The 21242-nt window shown below is 37.5% G+C and overlaps 1 protein-coding gene across 4 annotated transcripts in view; it reads right to left on the minus strand.

The window, feature by feature from the left end:
* PCDH11X (protocadherin 11 X-linked) overlaps positions 1-21242 on the minus strand; it is a 416794-nt gene that overhangs the window by 321332 nt on the left and 74220 nt on the right. Inside the window, exon 5 of one of the 4 annotated variants that reach the window (XM_064426479.1) lies at positions 17201-21044. The exons of the other annotated variants lie outside the window; for them this stretch is intronic. Within the exon in view, the coding sequence (XP_064282549.1) occupies positions 21039-21044 (6 nt within the window). The 3' untranslated portion in view covers positions 17201-21038. Of the gene's footprint in view, positions 1-17200; positions 21045-21242 lie in introns of those variants that run through there. 4 annotated transcript variants of the gene reach the window in all.

A 21242-nucleotide genomic window follows, 5' to 3' on the forward strand; every position in this document is an offset into this window, starting at 1 on the left:
GTGCACCCCTACTGAGTTTCAGAGTAATTTTCTCTCTTGTGTTCCCTAATTGCACACTTTTTATTTCCTATCAGGCTCCTTGTGGAGCTGCTTTGTGCTGCAGCCAGCAGTGACACCCTGGACGTGATTCCCAGACTCACTGCCACTCCTCAGGACTGACCCATCACTGCCCAGTGCCCAGCCTCACTCCAGCTGCTAATTATTGTTCTCCTTCTCATGCTCCACGGAGAAAACCAATTGTCATACAAAGGAAAATAAAAGTGTTGTCTGATTTGGGGGCAGGATGCACAGCTCAGGCTGGGCTGCTGAGTGGGGCACCAACCACAGAGCTTCCTCCTACCAGCTGAACTCTTCACAAGAGCCCCAAGCTCTGAGTTAATTATTATTAATATTGGCCTTTCATAATCTGGGCTATTACCAAGGTTCAGCAAGCCATGATTGTGCACTTTGTTCAAGTATTTGAGCTCTGCAGGTGACACACAGAGCAAACCACTGAATTATTCAATGTCTGTGTGTGTGATGGCCCCCTCTGACCTTTCCCTTGTCTGTAATGTTGCTGGCTTTTTAATCTTTAAACCATTTTATATCCTGTGAGTTCTCAGAAGACTTCATCTTACATTACACTGACAAAAAAGCTGCTCCTTGTAGAAGTTTTCATTTAGTTTCTAACAAAATATTTTGCACTTTTTGGAGCATGACAGATGTTGACAAGAAAGTGCCTTCATGGAAACTGAAAGAACATACTTCTTGTTATCCATTTTGCTCTTTCAGAAGATCCCAAATGTCGTCGGTCTTTCTTAAATATAAAATAAAATAGCAACGCTGCAACTGTGCAGTTTATCATTCCTAAAGCTTTTCCAAAATACGTGTCTAATCACAATGGGTCCTGCTCAGCACTCTTTATTCATGACTTCCATCAAAGTCACACTTCCATGGGAACTCAGCCTGAGGAAGGAGTGCAGGGCAAGCCAAGGTGATTTCTGCAATCCATTATTGGAAAGTACAAGAAAACCTAATTTTTTTTTTTGTCTTCACATTTAAAGGAAGTTTTAAATGTAGACTCTGCTGAAGCATTAGTTTCTTAAGGAAATTCTTCTGACAAGAACAAAGCATTAAATAGTCTGAGAGATTGAGGCAGTGTACTTGTTCTGAGGGAGAAATTCTGCAGCTAAATTAAATTCAGAATGTAGTTCCACTGTTCTAAAAAGTGGTAGAAATACATATAATTGTGCCATACTACAGTCTATAACTCAGTCCTGTCATGTCAATGTTTACAGGTAAGGAAAACTTATTCTTTATGAACAACACATTTGACTGAAAATATGTTTTATTTCTATAAACAGAAGCTTCTCCCTAATTCACCTTCTCTATCTTTCTTGTGTGTGGCCGTGTCATTCCCATTTTTTATGCATCTAACTTAAATCAATTGCAAGACCTCTAAAATATGAAACCACACTGCACAGTCCTCATTTCTGGCCATGAAGAAAGCTTGCAGGGGGGATTCTGACTCCTGCTTTGGAACAAACAGCACCAGAAAAGCATTTTGAAATTTCTTCATGTTGTGAATTGAGCTCCATTCATTGTCTGAGCAGTGGCAATAGGCAACGGCAACAGGAAAGCAAATTTACAACAGAATATAGGGTGTGAATATCTTTGAATATATTGATTTATGGCCACAAAAAAGTTCTTTCTCCTTTTGTTTCTGAACCACTGGATGACATGAACATTACACTTGTGTGCTTAATTAGGTATATCACTACAATTGTTATGGGAAAATGTGTTCACAAAATTCAGAGAGCTAAACAAAATGCAAGCTAAAACTGACACAAACACTGGTCTCAAAGTTAGAAAATAAATGTTTAATTCCTTTGTCCTGTCAAGATTCAGTTAAGTGACCCACTTGGACAGAAAACCCAGCAGTTTTCTAGTTTTAGTAGGATCATTAAAACACCATTAGTTTACTTTTAACCTTGGTACAGAATACAGTCACTTCATTTATTATTTTCCTGCCATCAGGGGCTAAATTCCAAAGGATATTTTCTAGGCTACAGATATGACGACCAAGCATTTCTGAATGTAGCTAAACCCCAGATTTATATTGGTAACATTTGGATCTGTTGCCATCATGCAAGTCGGATCTATAGTTGTATTTCCATAACATATTTCTTCAGCATTTTGAAACTTTTCAGATTATTTTTGTGGAAGCACATATACATATATATATATATATATATATATATATATATATATATAAAAGAGAATATATTTCCTCATATAAATGACAATAATACAAGGCCATGTCTAGGAGATGTTCCCACTTTTGTAATCACTGTGTAATGTCACTACACTGTACTCACGTTGAATTCAAAGAACTGCTCAGCTGTGCTAATTTATGCTGCTGGATCACTTTGGGCCATCATTCCAATCATGCACTCCCCATGTTCTGCTGAAACAGTGAAAAAATCTTGCAGGAGCCATCATACAAGTAGCTCAGATTTGATTTTTTCACCTGCCTTTAGGAATGGCTGTTGCAGCCTGTTCAATGCTATGCAAAAAAATGGTGGTGCTTCTACATTTATTTTTTTCTAACTTAAGCATGTTTTAAGATACGGAGTAACAACAAAACTCCTTACCTATGAGAGTAAAGAATATAAAAGACAGGAACTCCAGCACTTTAAGATATCTGCCAGAATGCCAAACCATTTTTAACTCTGCCCACAACACGAGAGTTTGGTTCTGCTTCAGGCACTGAACTGGGTGAAAAGCTGGGGATTGGGAGAGGTAAAGGAAGAAGAATTTGTCTGGTGTGAAAATGCAATGTTTTCTGGGATGTCCTGTGTTTCTGGAGTTCATGGCTGAAGGGTCACAACCAGATTTCTGTCATGCTTTAGCATCTGTAATCCCAGAAATTCTTGTGACCTCACTGAGATGTCACTTTGAAAGACCTCTCTGGTATTCCTGATTTTGTGTGACTATTTGTACATAAATACACAAAAAAGGGCGTTTTATTCCTGCTTTTAATTCAGGTTTTTAATTCTGGCTGTAGCTACAGTTTGCCTACATTTTAAAACCTCAAACTGAATTGCACTGATGCTACTCATGCTACCAGAACAGGAGAGGATAAACCTCATGAAATAAAAACAAAGACAAAGATAAATCTCTCCAGTTGCCACGGTGCACATCTTATAAATACATGGATGGAATCTATTCATCATCTTTATTTTATAAGCAGGTAGAGAGAACCAGAACTTAGAGAGCATCACTCAGGGAGAATGAACCCTATAGATTTATCTTAATTATGAAAATATGACAGACACTATCTGACAATAAGTGCAAGTAAGACTGGAAATGAAAGTGATGGACTTCTCTGAATGAAGAATTAGACTTTTATCTGGCATCTTTCAGACTCGAGTGGCCATGTTACTGCTTCACAGGCATTTCTATTATCTGCAAGAGTATGAAATCTTTAGAGAGCAGGAAAGCAAACAGATTCAGATTCTGTCCTTTTTCTGTTGCTATTTCATTCTAAATGATAATTCAAAAAATACATGCCATTAAAATTTGTGGGGTTTTTTTAATTTTAAATATGCAGTTGGATTTCAGTGTGATCATAATCAGTATGATTATGAGATCTCAGAATTCTGTCTTTTTTTTAAATAGAATTTATCCTAGATTATTCAAAACTTAAAATTATAACTCATCCTTACTTTCCTGGTCATATGGAGGTTTTTTCCTCACTCTGTTCACCAAAGAGGCTCCAGCTGCCTCTGCCTGGTGCAGAATGCCATTATATAGCAAATAACTCATAAACTTTTCTTCCCAGGGAGATAAAGTCTGTTTTGAATGTCTGTACCAGGAAACGTCCAGAATCACAGAATCACAGAACTCTATCCTGCACAAGGATATCTTGTCCACTCTCCAGTTGCCATTTCTTCTTCCAAGTCAAACCCAAACAGAGATCCTGAGTGAAATCCTCCTAATGGAGCACTATTTACAATTCACAACTCAGGACTTTCTTTTTAGGGTGACTCAGGACATCCCTAATCCAGTCCCAGATCCTTTCTGGGTTCTGCTCTTGGTTTCTCTTTAATTTATGGCTTCCATCTGCTGTGAGAATTCCCCACAATTTAACACCAACACACAGAGATTCCTATACAGCACAAGCTCTGAGTTCTCTGGAGTGGTTAATTATATTCATTTTGCTAAAAGGGCAATTGTTCTTAGACTGCGAATTGTTGAAGGATAATTAAAGAAAATTGTTTCAACTTAATAAAATCTTTTTTGCTGGCCACCTAAGAATACTCAGTTTTGTGAAGTGATATAGCTCCTTTAAATAATGCATAACAAGGTTAATAGTTCCTAATATGTGGAACCAGTGGTCAATAATTCACAATAGTAATTACTCTGAATTTTTTTTCTTTTTCAAAAGCTTGCCATGTCCTTGTTATGGGAATGTAGCTAATAGAGACTGAAGATTACTAAGCCCCATCTCTTCTTCTAGATATAGACAAAATAATACACATGATTTCCAAATGGGGAGTTTCTATCTCCTCTGAAATATGAAAATCTATGACTGTGTTTATCTGACTGTAGAGATTCCAAACAAATGTTCATTAGGTTCTACTGTGAATAGGTTGGTTAATTTTCCAAATAAAAAAATATATTTCTTTTCCAGTGAATTTTGGAATGACACTCAACAAATTGTGCTACAAGTGAATGTTGTTCTATATGTATCTACAAAATTGCAGATAAACAGAACAACTGGTCAGGAAAAGTTTGTGTAAAGCAACTTCTTGAGGAAGGTAACACAGGAGTTCTCTTCATATACAGGTTGACATTTCAATTATCACATCACAACTCTCTCCTAATTCAATGAATCTAAATGTTGATTTCACATTTTTCCAGTATATATGACAGGCACTGTCTTGGGTGACTCCTTGTTCCTTCTGTTTGCTTGAACAACATTTTGTTTCACTTATATTGAAGATTTCCCATGACATATTCATTGGTTCCCAACTGCTCTTTCTCGGGATGACTGCTGAGGATGACCAGCACACTCCAGCAACACATTAATCCTGTGTCTTTATTGCTCAAAGATCTCTACATTATAACTCCTGAAATGGAAGAATTCCCTTACACTCCTTCACAGTAATCTCCCTCTCCTGAAAAGTGTTCAGATGATCATTCTGGAGCTGACAATCCCTGCCCTCTCCAATTAGCAAGGTGACATTGCCATTGCACCTCACTTTGATCAAACCACTCTCCTACCAACCAGGCTGGTCTTGTTTCAACTCAGATTCATCCAGTCCTGGCACAACCTGGTGAGAGAGCCCCCAGTGAACAGCTGTGAGCAGCAGTGGATCAGCAAAGAGAAGCCTTGATTTTAATGGCTCTAAACACAGGCCTTCGTCAGTCCTAAATATTTAAACATTTTTGCTTCTGCAGACATCTGTAGACAACTGGTGAAATGAACGTGTGTGCACACACATGTCTCTGATTACTCAAACCCAAAGTAACTTCTGCTTCAAATGTGAGAATTAAACTACAGTTTAATTTGACATAATGCTCAGTTTAGCTTAATGCAACACTTCATTATACAGCCACACGGAATTACCTGATTTGATATAATGTCATAAAAGGCATAATTCTCAGTGTAGCCTGTACCAGTTTGGCATGTGGCTGAAAAGATGGATCTGTAACCTGTACAGAACACTGAAGAATTAAGTAATTTGAAAATAAATCAATATGGCATTAGATAACAGAGTGGCAGTAATGGAGTTATCTGTAACTCCAGCCATTTCGGTGGCACATGCATTCTCAGTCAAACTCCCTGTTTCATACTGGCTGCCTTCTTAATGACAACCTGGAATTGAAAACCAGATAAATGGAGTTTTGGAGAGCTCTGACCCTGCTGTGCTTCCCCAGGAGTCAGTGGTTAGCTTCAGCAGAGAGCAGAGCTGGCCTGGACAGTTTGAAAAGCCCATCTTGGGGGTGTGCAGAAATTGGAATTTCTGAAGGACAGGAATGACCTCCTACTCTCCCAGTGGCACTCAACAGCTTCAACTCCTGAGCAAGTGCAGTTGCTTCTGATTCCCCTGTAAAACAGGAGCACTCCTTCACTATGATAATCAACTTCCAGTGCTTTGAGTCAGGAGAAGTAGGTAATAGAGGGAGCTAAAAGCAGATAATGACCCTCGATCATCATAAGGGTCATTAACTCCAACAATTTACTAAAATACTTCACTTTTTGGTTGTTGTTCAGCACTTGAGATCATGCAAAGATCCTTGGTTGCATATAAAGCTCCAAATGAATCCTATCCTAGAGAGCAATAGCAACCTTTTGCCACTGAACAGAAAAATAAAATGTGTCAAAGTGCAGTGAGGGAGCAATGATTCCAAAATTTTAACCTATGGTATTTCCCAGGTAAAATTAACACAGCAAGAAAAGATGGGAGAAAGCAGTGCAGAATACTACACTGATTTCAAGGCAGAGGAAGAAGCACACACACAACAAAATAATCTAGAGAAGGGCACTCCAGGGAAAAGACCTATCCCCACAAGTATCCAATAATGAAAGAAAACTGGACATAATGAAAATGAACCTCCATTAATATGATTTCCCAAAAGGTCTTTTCTTTTTTGTATTAAATTTCAACTCACACATCAAAGTGAGTGAGAGCCCAGCTGATTGGTTTGCTGCTAAAGAACTGCAGATTTGCTTCTGATTGAGGAAAATTGTGTGGGACTGAATTGCATTTTTAAAGGTTAGCAGGACACCTTATGCTCTGGTATTGTTTGTTCTCATTTCATAGGGCTTTTCCTCTTGAGGTTTCATCTCCTTGTAGCCTTCTCTGAGTGCAAAGCTGTGAATAAATAAAATGCAATACCATGTACAGTATTGCAGAGAAGTCTTCATAGAAAATCATTTTACTTCTTCATTATACTTTTATCTTGCTCTTTTTTCCTACAGGAGCAGCATGCTATTTCTCCAAACAAGAAGAAAGGAAATTAGATGAAGCATCAGATAATAGCTGTAACTTTGCTTTTCCACTAAAGTACCTTCAAGATGTAGCCTTGAAGAAATCAGCTAAATAAGAAATAATAATAGAAACTCTTTTTTTATGGTTTACCAACATGCAGTCATCAAAAGTTGGGGTTTTTTTGGTCAAATTATCTGAATAGAAAGTGGATTAAAATATGGGTTGTGTTGAGATTGGATTTTCTCTACTCCTCCAAGTTCACATGGGAGTATCAGGATTATTCAGAAAGGTTCAAGTTTGAAACCTCTCCAGTCTGAAATTTTTATCACAGAGTAAGAGCAGCCTTGCCTCACCACCCTAAAACACAAACCCTGACAAGACAGGAGCTGTCCTTATGCTGAAAATGTAGTTCAAGTGTCTGGTTAGGCATTGACATAGTTCTGGACATCACAATAAATGTATTAATTAATATCACTTGGGATAGCAGTTGATGAGATCTGGGATGTCTGTCTCCAGTAACAGTAAAGACTGTTGGGGAAAAAAAAAACAAAAAACCAAAAAAGGCAGAACTATATTACAGTGGAACATAATTTCAGTTTTCCTCAAGACTCTCTTCACCGCTCACAGTGCCCCTGCCAAAGGAAGAATACATTAAAAACCGCCCATTACATGAAAAAATTCCTGGACTTCAGCAAAAGTTATGCAAAGAAACAAGTTTCTTCTGCTTCAAGTATTTCATTGACATTTCAGGAGTGTCTAGATTTAATTTAGATGAAATCCTCCCCCTCAAAGTGCCCACTTCCCATCTTCCCATCACCCTACTTCCAACTTCTGCTCCTACACTCCTGCATAAAGATGCAGCTGTGCTTCTCAGTCTTCCAAAAGTTTCAAGGAAGAGAAAATTGGCAACTGAATGCAATATTTCCATTTATAACCCATCTCAGAATTGTTATCCTGACAAATTATCATTCTTAATCTAGTTTTTTTCCAAAAGCAGCCCAGTGGCCTAATCCAAGAGGATCAGGAAGTCTTTAAAAGCATTAACTCAGTTCAGGCTTTGTGATAGCAGTTACATGGTGAAATATCCAGTGTTTTCTGAAAGAAGCTCTCTGAGCACAGCTTGTCCCAAAGCTCAGGATGACACTGACTCTGCCTCCTGGCCCATGACAGGAATTTTGTCTGGGGAGGCTGTGCTGCCACAGGGACTGTCCCAGCTGTCCCTGCCAGACCCCACTGTCACTGTCAGTGTGCCAGCACAGCACACGGGGGTGGCATTTCCTCCAAAGGTGTGGAAGAGGTTTTACAGAGACTTCTGTGAGCCAGAGAGGAGTTTGATAAGAGCATCCATGCTCACCCCTGAAAGAATTTCCTACCAAGGTCATTGATACAGAAACCAAGAATGAAAGAAGGATAAATAAGAGAAACCTGCAGCTGCCTGTTCCATGGGCACTTTGTTTGTCTCTGACCAATGAGCAAAGTGTAAACTGAAGAGTTTTGTAAGAATCTATACAAAACATGCATGCTAGAATAAAAACAGTTTGAAGCCTTCTGGAAATGGAGTGTGTGTTGCTTTGTATTGTCTGTCTCAACTACGACACAAAGGTTGGATGTATCACAGGAAACAAAATCCTGTGTGTTGGCACCAGTGAACTTTGCAAAGAAAGCAAGTGCTGACACCATCCACTGCCTGAGGACAACATTTCTCACTTTCCCCTGATTCATGGTTTCCATTCTGCTGGAATGAACCAGGATCCACTGACTGAACCTCTCTACAGCCCCTTCCTCATTGTGCTTATACTGGTTATAACTGGTGTGCCAAATAAACAAGCAGAATGAATGCACTTGGGTCTTTGTCAGCTTATGGCAAAGAGTAAAGCAGATGAATTAAACCGGTGAAAATACAGATACATAAAAGGATTTTATGAGGAGAAATTAATGGTTAGAAATATGATCCTTTTAACACAGCATATCAATTGCATATCAATTTATTCTAGAGAAAGAAGAGGAAATATATCAGAGGATTTAATCTTTCTCTGCACAGTAAAATGTACTAATATTTCAAACAACTTTGAATAACATACATGGAACAAGCACCCTAACAGTAGAGTCAATGGAGGTGAAAATATCTGAGCACAATACTTTCACTTACTTTGAAAACTCCTCTCTATGTTATCCATCTTTTAATTGCCTCAACTTTCTAACCGAGAGCAATCTGCCTACAGGACTGAAGGTCACGGCTTCAAAATGTTCTCATCTATGTGAGCCCTGGTTTTTAAAATTATTTTTGTATTAGATTTCAGAAACCATCTTACTCAGCCTCAGCTATCTAAAAGCCAAGTGTTCACATAGTTACCTCCCACAGTACCTAGAGGAAAGAGAGTTAGAGTGACTCACTGCAGCTTGTGTGAGCTTGAGACAGCTACAGCAGAGATTCTCTCTGTGTGGTTTCTGCCTTCACCTCCTACAGAAGAAATGAATTCCAACCTAAGTCTTTCATAAAATATATATATATATTTCTGTTACCTTTACAGTCATTCAAAACGGAAACTATTATCACTTGGAAGAAATCACACTGAATGTCTGTCTCCCACATCCAAAATTCCATCATCCCAAGTGAATGGTAGGGCTGTAGGTGCTCTGCTCATCCTCTCTGCCCTGCTCTGACAGGACATACCCAGGCCTGACACACCTTCTCTGATCTCCTCTGTCAGCATTTCTGCTCTAAATGTGCAAAAGACAATGAAAGGAACCCAGAAATTGTAACAAGTAAAACATCACCTCAGCACTTCTCAGCACTTCTCCTAAAACATTCAGAAAGTGCTGGTATGTGAGAGGGATCTGCTCTGACCATGGTTTTGGTGAGATCCCACCAACACCTGGACGTGGCTCCATGAACCCCATGGGCTACAGCCAATGCACTTCTGGCTCTCATTGAGAAAACCCCAATCATCCTCAACCACCCACCCAACAGCAAGGTGACAAAATTCAGTTTTCTTTTCCTTTCTTTGTTGTTTACGTGGTAAGGAAGGGGTTTTCCATGCCCACTTATCTGTTTTTGCATCCTCATGACCCTATGTCCCGCAGATTCATCTTTCCTTCTCTCTCTCCTGTTCCAGCTGGTGTTGAGCTGACCTGTGAGGTTTTGAAGTTGTCATTTGTCTCTGTAATTCAAGTTCTTGGTTGATCTAGCTGTAAAGATTTAAGCTGGATCAACCAGCCTCTCCCTTTCAAAACCAAAATTGCTATTAAGCCTTTCTGACCCTTTATCTTTTTCTTCCAATCTCAGGCCACAGGATGGCTAAAGGAAAAACAATTACAGAAAAGAAAATCCATACAAAGCTTACAACCACACACAAGTCCTGGAACACAAACAGTGTAAGCCAATCTCCCACAGCCCCTCTGGAAGATTATGATACATTCACTTGAGAATTCCCATCACTGAATATTTTTTTTTTTATCAGAACTGGAACATCCTGATCCAGCTTCTCATTCTCCTTCCTAAATAACACCCTAAACAGAAAGCAATTAAAAAACTAACAGCAGGCTAATGCTATTCTGCCAAAAAAAAACAAAAACAAAAACAAAAACTCAAACAAACCACAAACAAAAAACCAACCAGTCATTGACCCACCATATAAAATTAGCACATGCCAACTTTTGCTTCATTGTGCCAAATCTGATTTTGACTCTCATGGAACCCAGTACTTCTGATATGTGTAAATTAAAAGTGACTAGTCAGACACTTTCTTTTCCGGAAATAATTTATAAACAAACAACAAACAAAATTAGTTCTACTGAAATGAGTTCAAATGGTACAGAATTCATTTGCAATGACAACTTGTACAGATTTACCCATAAGGTTGTGACATCCACTGTAAATTATAATTTATTAGTAGAGCATCCTGTATTTGAATATGAAATAAATGAGTCTAAATTTTAATTTATTTTTTTTAAGATCGGATGAGAAGCAACTGAATTCAAGGTTCACATTTCAGCACAGAGTCATCTAAACTAAATACCTCCATTAAATACAGATCTACATTCATGACTCGCTGTCTTTAAACCTGTCTGGTGTAAAATAAAGATTAAGTGGCATTTTTCATCAGGACTTGATCTTGATAAAAAGTCCTTTTTGCAGATATATTTGATATTCATTATATTTCTGTAACAGCCTCTGCATCTCCAGTGTTATCAAACCCCAGCAGAATCTTTTCATCTTAATAATACGAAAGTAGACTTTGTGTTCCCAAGCCTGTTCTCCTCAGATTATCAATAGAAAAGCTTTGATTGACATAGGGAGAGGCAAACCAGTTCTGATTAAATCTGAGCTTTTGTTTGGGCTGGTTTCACAAGGACAGAAGTTCTCTGCCTGCCAGGCTTTGGCTGGCCATTCCCTTTTTGGCAAACCCCTGGACTGATGTTTCCAGGAGCAGGTGAGTTCTGTTTGTGGCTCTGGTGAATTCCTGAGTTTATGGAGCACACACCTTGTGTCTCTCACTCTTTGCCAAAGGAGACAGCACTGAACGAGTGATTCGGCCCCACAAAAGAAAATTGGTGTCTTTGATGTTACCCAGCCAAACACGTGAGATTTCATCAAAACAGAAGCTGATTTCTACTCTTTTTGATTTTATTTCCATGTAATGTCCACTCTAATCATACATGAGTTTTGGAAGGTAATGATTCATCAGTTCCTATAAAAATTTCCCATAGTATTTAATTTTTATATTTTTCTTTTAAAGAAAAGGTTGTCAATACATTTGGGAGCTCAGTAATTTAACCCTCAGTTTTAGCATTTTTATTTTCTTTTTAGCATTTTAGATGCAGGGAAATACTTTATGAATGCAGTTTTATACTACATTTAAATGGAAAATGTAACAAAAATGTGTCATGTGAGTATTGTCAGGAATTTTACTTTTGCAGTTCTACGAGAGGAAAAAGAATATTATTTTATCAGAAATTTTCAACAGTAATTTTGGAGTTTCAATAAAAAAAATAAGGAAAAATAGCATATTAAAAAGAATGCTGATTTCATTAAGTAACAGGAAATGTCTGAAAAACATTGAGTTATAAACAGCCATTCTACTGCAGAGGCATAAAAATGATCTGCAGTCACAAAAAAAGAAAATGCATCAATGTGAATTACATCCTGCAAATAATCATTACAAATATTTGGTTTGCTCTGTTTTAAGTTTTCCTATTTAAATATAAATTAAATGTATCTACTATAATTTTAAATTTTCATGCTTTTGCCCCCTTTTAAAACACAGATATGCTTATTCCTAAAGGGACTGTAGATGGCACAGGGAATGTTTTACCACAGAACACAGTAGCTTACTTTGAAGTATTCTTCACTTTGCCATGGAGAAAGAACAAACCCTTGGAACTTTTGATGTGTAAAAATGGATTGTGCATGAAGATTCTGTTTGTGGGACATGGACAGATTTCACTCAAGCAGTGAATGCCCTCAGAAAATAAAACTCCAAAGGGGCTTTGTTTTTCAATGACAAAATTTCAGATTCTCTCATCTATCTCAAGAAAAATTATGTTCTTCACGAGTAAGATTAGTGCAGTTCATTGCGTGAAATTCCACAGTTATCATATCCTCATGTGAATTTAATAAAGCTCAGCCTTAGCAGCTCTTGAACAGCAGCCAAGCATTTGATTTGTTCTATTTCATTTTATTCATTTAAATGCATCTTGCTCCCATCTGGAATAATAAAAACAAACAGTTCAAGGAGTTATTGTGTCAAAAAGGGGCACTGAAATAATGGAATATCCCCTTCCACCCCCCTCCCCTAACTCTGGCTGTTTGAGATCCATTTCAGAACTCATGTTGCCATCTCCTAATTCCTCAAAGGCAGCCTGTAAGAGGATTGTCAGGACAGATGTTGGAGCCCTCACACAACTGAGCACAGGCTGTCTCAGCCCCGCTCAGTGTTTCAAAGGCAAACTACTGTAACTAATAAATCATGCTTGGGAGCTGAAAGCAGAGAGTTGTATATCTTGTGTACAGGAAGCATCAAAAGCTTTTTTTGCCTCCAATTATATTTTCCTGGTTTAATTGCTCCTGACAGAATTACTCCTGTCTGCTTTTAATATCCAACTTTTGAGAGAAGTTTTGAAGAGGCTTGGTGTGCTCATTGTGAGTGAAACAATCTAGACTGTGTCAGCTTCTCAGGGCTTTCACTGCAGCTAGAGGAAATTCAAATAAAAACACAACAAATCTGTAAAACAAAGATGAATACAGAAGTTGATGAGCTATTCAAGTGAGCAGCAAACAGTGCACTGGAGGTTCACCCCAAAAATGCACACAAATAGATATATTTAAACTATTTACAGCTATAAGTAATTTGAATTCATTGGATATTTATACATGTGGGTAGTGGATTCATAAAGTCATTTAAGATCCTGATTTCCACTCAAACACCTCTATATTCTTGAGGATCCAACTGAGGATTCTATATCTTATTCTAATATTTCTTGAGGAAATGATTAGAAGACAACTGAACAAGAGCCAGAGAAAAAATGATCTGAAAGAAACTGGTTTTGTGTCCCATGATTGGAGCAGGTGACTTCCACAGATGCCTTGGAACCTGAATTATTCTGTTATTCTATGATCTTTAAGAATTCTGATGTAAGAAATAGATATATATTGTGTGATCCACCAACATATCCTAATGGTTTTAATATATTGTCCAAGGTTATACACTTGGCACTAACTACTCTGGTTATTACCACAGTGCTGTTGTCAAATGTCAAACTGACACAACACCAAGTGCAAGATCCTACAAATGTCTGGATTCTTACACAACCCCCCCACCATAGTTTCAATATATGAATATAAAAATAGGAAAAGACAGCAGTAAGAAAATCTTTAACCATCCATTAAAGACAAGAAAACAAGGATCTCATGTTAGACCATATATGTATTATTTTCCAGCATGGAAGAACAAAGACAATATTTGATGGACAGGACATGAAGTAACTTGGGTTACAATTTGGCCAAAGTGATTATGCACAGAAGTGGTCTTACAATAAACCTGATGAGGAAAGGGAACGAACCAGGGAAGATAATTCAGCAGGGACTGATTTACAAATTTGGCCATATGAGTTTTTTAAAATGCGTTCATGAAATCCTCCAGCCTCTTGTTTGCAAAATCAGTAGGTTTGATGATTCCCCCATGTGTAAGCAAACACCAATCTGTTTACCCATGTTTTTTTAAATTAGTCACAATATCATTTTGCTAGATTAAAAATCTACTTCAGGCTGTTGAAAAATCCATGCAGCCTCATGCTTCTAAACAGCAAGAAATGCCTTTCAACAGTGGCTTATAAAGAAAACAAGAAGGGTTTTAGGAAATTAACTTTTTTTTTTAAATATATCTATGTGTATAAGCTTCTACAATATATAAAATAAGAATTAAAAAGATAACCATTCAGTGTGTCTAATGAGACACTTCTAAAAAGTATTAGAGATCTGTATTTGGATAGAGTCACTGCTATCTGAAGGAGGAATAACGATTTTCTTGCAGGATTTTTGGTAAATCCCTTGTTCCCACTCAGGTGTAGAAAACATTGGAGATCAAGGTGACTCAGCACAGACTGTGAGCAGTGAGTACAGCAGTGCTGATCACTGCTGCTAAGAACAACAGTGATAATCACAACAACAATATCTCCCACACCTTTCCAAGTGGCAGCAGCTCTTAGCCAGAGCTCTCGCTGAGCTCTGAGTTCAACACGAGTTGGGAGGAACACTTCTTGCACAAATTGCAGTTGTTTGGGCTTCTAACTTTGAAATCAATAGCAATCAAAATCCCAGCAGGCTGCAGAAGTTGTTGCTTCCCTTCTGCTACGCTTGAGAACATAATCCAATGTTTTCCTCCCCTCTTGAAGTTTTGTTTACAAATAGGCTTATTTAAACAGAAAAGCCCTTTTCCACCTTCAGTTTGATGCCTTGATGTGTTGGCTACAGACAGTTTCATGTTCAACACCTCCAAAAACAGACTTTGGAAAAGAGAAGACAGAAACTAGAAAATACTTAGGTTTTCACACTGTATAATTTAAAATATCTGTACCTATGAGCTTAGGTAGTTATAACCGAGTACTAGCAAGCAAAAGTACTTGCTTTTAAATTTATTTTAGTGTATTTCAAGAAATAAAATGCAACAAAGCTAGAAGGCAGTTTATTGTTATATAAAAGCTGTAATTTTACATCAGGTAAGTTTAAAAATAAAAATAAAAAATCAATATATTTGTACCATCTTTAAGAATTGAAAAGTTTCTTGTAGTTAAATAGCAAAGAAAACTGTACCATATATTTTTTTCCAAGTCTGAGTTACTTTTCTTCTTCACTTCCAGCTCCAAACACATTCTTTCTCAAAGGGAGGGAAACAATTTTTAGCAATCTACAACGATCAGTTAACAATAAAGACACCTTACCTTTCAATCCCAATAAATCCCTGACCTTAATCACTTTTCAGCCCAGATGTGAACACACATCCACACGTTCAGATACATTCAGAGTTAGCAGCAGAATTCTGCTGCTTTTACCAGCAACGAGTCAACACTAATGCCAGCAATAAAATATGTGACTTAAATACGACTTAAATGTGACTTAAAATGAATCTGCAAAGATCTCTGATGTGGCACTTAGGATTTTGATTCAGTTTCACACCACAATAATAATTATAGACAGAAAAAAAATCTTCCTTTCCCCTCATCCCTTTCCATCCTAACTCCTCCTAAGTCCTGAATGACCTTGGCTGTGCAGACACTGGCCAAGTCTGGTTGTCAGAAAATCACAAAATTTTGAGTAATTTCCAACTACTCAAATGCCTGAAATGTTCAAAGGAAAGGAATTTCCAAATTCCAGTCACCTGGTTGAAGTTCATTTGCTTGTCTGAAACACACATGCCCAAGTCTCTGGAAAAAAACAGAATTTGTCTTTCTCATACAAGAGAGGGAGGGAAAAACCAGCACAACATGGATAGTGCAGATCCAGACCTAGGAAAAGTATTTTTGTGTGGGAAAACCTATTATTGGAGCCTTTCATATCACAGCCCAGGAGGAAACAGAGAACAGGAGCAGAGGGAACCTCATCCAGCCATGGAAGTTCTCTCAGGAAAGGATGAAAACAATGCTGAGAACAACAGACCAAAATTCAGCTCATGATTCTCAGCTGGAAATCAGCGATCCAAAATCAAACCTCATACCTCTGATATCATCATTCAGCTTTATTGGAAATAAGTGATTTTGGCTTGAATGAGCACCTTCCTTGGAAATGAGAACACAACTGAATAAAACCTATTTATAAGATTGGAAAAAGTCAATAATGCCCCTGCAAAATTTCTGATATCACACTAAATATCCATCTCTATGCATATAAATAACTGAATTTGATTTACATGTGACTATTTATGAAATAAGCAGAAGCTCACAATTTGAAGAAAATACAAATGTGTCATTTTGCTACATTTTCAGTGGTAAAATTTAAGAATATGAGTCTATTTAGTAGAAAAAAAATGTATTTCAGAATACTGAGAGACAGGACAGGAATGAGTAAAATAACCTAGTGAAAGGATCATAGCACTAAAACTCAAAACTGCACTTTTCATATTTGTATCCTAACCTCCAAATCACCAAGAGTCATTTTCTCACATATTGAGAACTCAGTACACTCTCAGAAGGGAAGACAAATCTTCCCAAAAATCAAATAATGTGGCAGATTGAAATCCTTAGAGCCTGGCTATCTTTCACAGCAAGAGATATTGGGATGGGCACATCTCTGCAGTTTCAATATTTTCTGCCTAGAACCTTTGTTAATTGAATGTGTGATAAATGTGTATGGACACCCTCGTGCTCCCTGTATAGACAGGCAAACAAAATACAAACACAGATATAAACACCCCCATGTGCATGGAACCATCATTGGAAAACTCATGGCTCTTGGAATTCCTGCTTAGATTTCTCTGAAAACATTGTAGACAAAAGAAATGTGCTGCTAAAGAGTTGGAGGTTTACAAAGGGGCGTATCCCTTCATATTTCTTCTTGTAAAGCTTACGTGTGGTTAAGTTATTTAATAATCATAGCTCCTAAACTGTGAAAAATGCCAGTCTCTGTAGAGGCTTGGTGGTGGGCCTGCATTAAGCAAACAGAGCAGAGGTGTATTTAAAAAGAGTGCTTCTCCAGAAGGTACACAATATAATATATATAACAAATATAATCGTCAAACCAAATTTATTTTAGAAATAGATAAATAAGACATAAAAGGAACAGTGCTCAGTAATTCAATATGAAAGCAAAAATATATATTCAAATCATTTGTTAAAAAGATTTTACAAATAATACGTAAGACCAGGATACACCATAAATATATGTTTTATGGTAAAATGGGAAATCACCAGAAAAGTGTAACAAAAAAAACCAAACCCTGCAGCATTACAGTTTATGTTAAAAATATAATTCTATTTACATCACAAACCAGTTTTGTTCCTGACAGCCCCCTACTGCCCTTCAGAAGTCCCTCACTCAGCTGAACTCAGAAGGATTTAAATCCCCCAAATTCCTGCAGTGCCTCGCTTGCTCTCAGGGGTGTTTGAGGTCGGGTGGGAGGGAGCTTTGGTAGACACACAAATCAATAAAAATTCCAGAATAATTGGCAACACAGCACTGGAGCCAGCCCTGGCTGCTGTGCTGGAGGGCTGCAAGCAGCCGTGGGATCACTGACACCTAAAAGTGGCAATAAATAAAGAAGCTTTCTCTTTGTTCAGCCCCACATTGCACTGGAGCTGACCCACAGCTCTGGGGCTCTCCCTGCAGACACAGCTGGCTGCTCTGGAGATGGGGCAGTGAGCACCAGAGGAAAGGGGAAATCCTTGAGAAGTTTGTACTGAGGTGACTGTGATAATTGCAGGCTGAAGTATGATGAATATATTGACATTCCAAAGAAAATATAATGAGTTGTCAAGTTCAAAAGTAGCATTTGGTCAACTCGGTGATTCAGTCTGACTTTTAAGCAGTCAGAAAAAAAATATTTCTGTAACTGAAAACATTTAAGAAATAGAGTTGGTTTTGAAACACATATCTAGCTTTGACTCAGGATACTAATACTAATTAAAACAAAAATCATAAAAATTTCTGGCTGGCCTTCATCACAGAAAAGTGTAGAAATTAATATCCAGCACATACACATATTTGGTCAAAAACCATTAGGCTTTCATGTACCCATTCAACCATCAGGAGGAAATAAGCTCTGAACAAGTTTCATACCAGTCTATGAAAAAACAACCTTTGAAAAAGTGATACTTAGATGTGAGAAAACAAAAATTGAAACAGACAAAGCACATGAAACTGAGCCACTTAAGAGGTTTCTGGCTTTCTCTTAGGGCATTTGGAAGGTTCTCATGTTTGGCTGGGCTGACTCATGAGAGAACCAGAGGAGGGAGATTATTGATTGGGACCAGTAATTAAACCATGTGATGTACCTTTTATTTCATTTATGTAACTTTTGGGCATTTTAAAATCATCCTAGATGCTTTTAGAATTATTTATTGGTAGACTAGAATGATAGGACCAGTGTAAAACTAGGAAAAAGTTAGAGCTTCAGATGAGTTAAAAGCAAAGGAACTCAAAATGAAGTATATTCTTCTCCGAAAGCACACAACTGGCACATCTGGTACAAGAAAGATACTTATCAAAGGTTCTCTTCATACTCAGAGTAAGAAAGCAGGCACTTTTAGAAGGTATGCAGTCCTAAAATCAAAATAATCTGCTAGAGCCTATCTATGTCTTGTCACCACCAGAGAAAAAAAACTGAGGACAACTACCTGTGCACTTTAGATAACTAAATTTCATTATTAAAAAAAAAATAAAATCCCAAAAAAGGTTTGAATGTAAGCATTGAAATGATTTGGTACTTCTCTTAATGAACCATTAAGTTTCTATATAGGGGTTTTCTTAAAAGGGAAATCCAACCTAATTCTCGTAAGGAGAGAAATCCAGAGACTCAAACCAGACACTCAAAGCCTGTGCAGTCATCCTGTCTGCCTGACTAAGCACTGTGAATGGGGCCCAGGGGCTGGAACTCAACCATCACTGGATGTTCCCATCACCCACCCAGGAAACACCAGAAATCAGGAGCAGCGTGAGGGACCCCAAACAGCACTGCTGGGAGAATCCCAGAATGAACTTTAAACTGGCCGAGCTGTGGCACTGAGTCAATAAATGTCACTGCAGGTCTGACCACTGGGAGTGTTGGGGGAATTTCAGTTTGAAGCATAAATGCTGCAAGGCTGCTAAAAATAGGAAGAGCAAAATTGTCTGACAGGTACATGAAGTTCTTCCCAGGAAAATGATCCCATCAAGGGAAATGAAAAGCTCTCTGTAACAGTCATAGCTATAATTATGCGATACAATATGCTGAATTACAATACGTACTTCATTATTAATAGAATTTATTTTACAGATCAAATAGCCAAATACACATTGGTTTTTTTTTAAAGAGCCAGATAGCAAATGTGGAGCAAACTATAGGCAACAGTCATGGTAGACATTCTGCAGTCCAAGAACTGAGGCAACGTGATTATTAAGTACAAGCCTATAAATATCTTTACATCAAACATACAGTAATGTGTAAGATTCCATGTTGTAGTCTAATTCATGAATCATTAATAACTTTTTTCTTTAAAAGAACGTTCTATATACTGCATACATCCCAGTTAAAAGCAGTGTCTGTATTTCATTTTATTCTAGCAAACTAATATTACATGTCTTCATATAAGTGCAGAAAACAGGGTTCTTTATACTCCTTTGCTTCCTAAGAGATTTTGCATTGCATATGAAATTCTAATATTATAGATGATACATATTAAGCATTACTCCCTAAAATGTGAGGCAATATACAAGAACTTGCAACCAACCTTCCAACAAAGCTATGATACTCAAGTTTTATTTTGTAAATGAGCCGTGATAAATAGCAAATGATAATATAAAAAACTTCAGTTAAAAAAAAAAAGAAACAACAAACAAAAAAGCCAACCAACCAAAAAAAAAAAAAAACTTTCTAGAAGAATAATAGGGGAGGAAAAAGAAACAACAGTAGGCCATTTACCCCCATGTGCTGGCTAACAGTGAAAAAATTATGTCTACTATTTCCTATTTTATTACACTGAAAACCAAGCCACTGGATTTATGACTTTTTTCTTTTTAAATAAAAACACTTCAAAAGGTTAAATGTTTGGCACCTGTTAAATAGACATTATCTAGACTTCAGCAAGCAAAATGAAAATTAAATTTTTAAAAGTTATGTGAGTGCTTTCCAGTTATTTAAAAGGTGACCATTTATTACAAAATGTTGTGGATAAGAAAGCAGGAAGTACTAGCTTTTCACTACTATTATTGTGCCTAAAAAATGAGAAAGCAGTGACTTGATCATTTCTATTTATGATCCATAGCAGCAATATCATCATTAAAAATATTATGGATACATATAAATAACACTTAACTCTTAATATGTGTAATGGTGCTATAAGTGACAACAACTCAGTTGTTTTTTCTTTTAAATGCAGGGAGTATAAAGAACTTTACATTCTCTTTTAAACATATGAATAAAATTTATTGCTCCCTTTCAATATATTCATAGAAACAAAATTCCTAATTGTTTCAACTAAAATAAATAAGGGAAAAAAAAAATCTGGGACAAGAAGATGATTACAAGCAAAATAAATTTACCATAATCACCAACTGTGAAGAAGGATGGGTCACATTACTTTTGTTTTCTTAGCAAAACTACGTTATAGAACACTATAGCACAACGTACTAAAATTTCTTTGTCTTTTTCCTTTTAAAAAAGATCCTTGCCCTTGATACCTTTCAGTAGGGCAGCTTGAACAGTTCATGGTCACTTCCAAACCCCTCTGGAGATGAGACGATAAATTTCTTCTGCAACCAGAGCCAGGACAAAGGGCTTTCTCGTGCTATTTCCTTGTTTCCATGTTTGCTGGCTTAACATCATTGAGTACACGTACGACTTCAGTACATAACATCAGCTGCGATGGCCTTCAGAGCTGGCAAACAGAGAAACAGCATGAGAAAAGCCCTTTCCTGCAGCATTTGCACCATAAATTGTCACTTTCGCTTCCAAATTTCTACCAAAGCTCAAAGCACTGCGCGGTCTGAGAGGTTCTAAGCAACCAACCACTCCTGGTGTGTCTGTGCTGCCAGCACAGGCAAGGGTGTCTACACACAGAGCACAAATGCTGCAG

Source organism: Passer domesticus, chromosome 7, assembly GCF_036417665.1.
Source record: "Passer domesticus isolate bPasDom1 chromosome 7, bPasDom1.hap1, whole genome shotgun sequence".
Taxonomy (NCBI): domain Eukaryota; kingdom Metazoa; phylum Chordata; class Aves; order Passeriformes; family Passeridae; genus Passer; species Passer domesticus.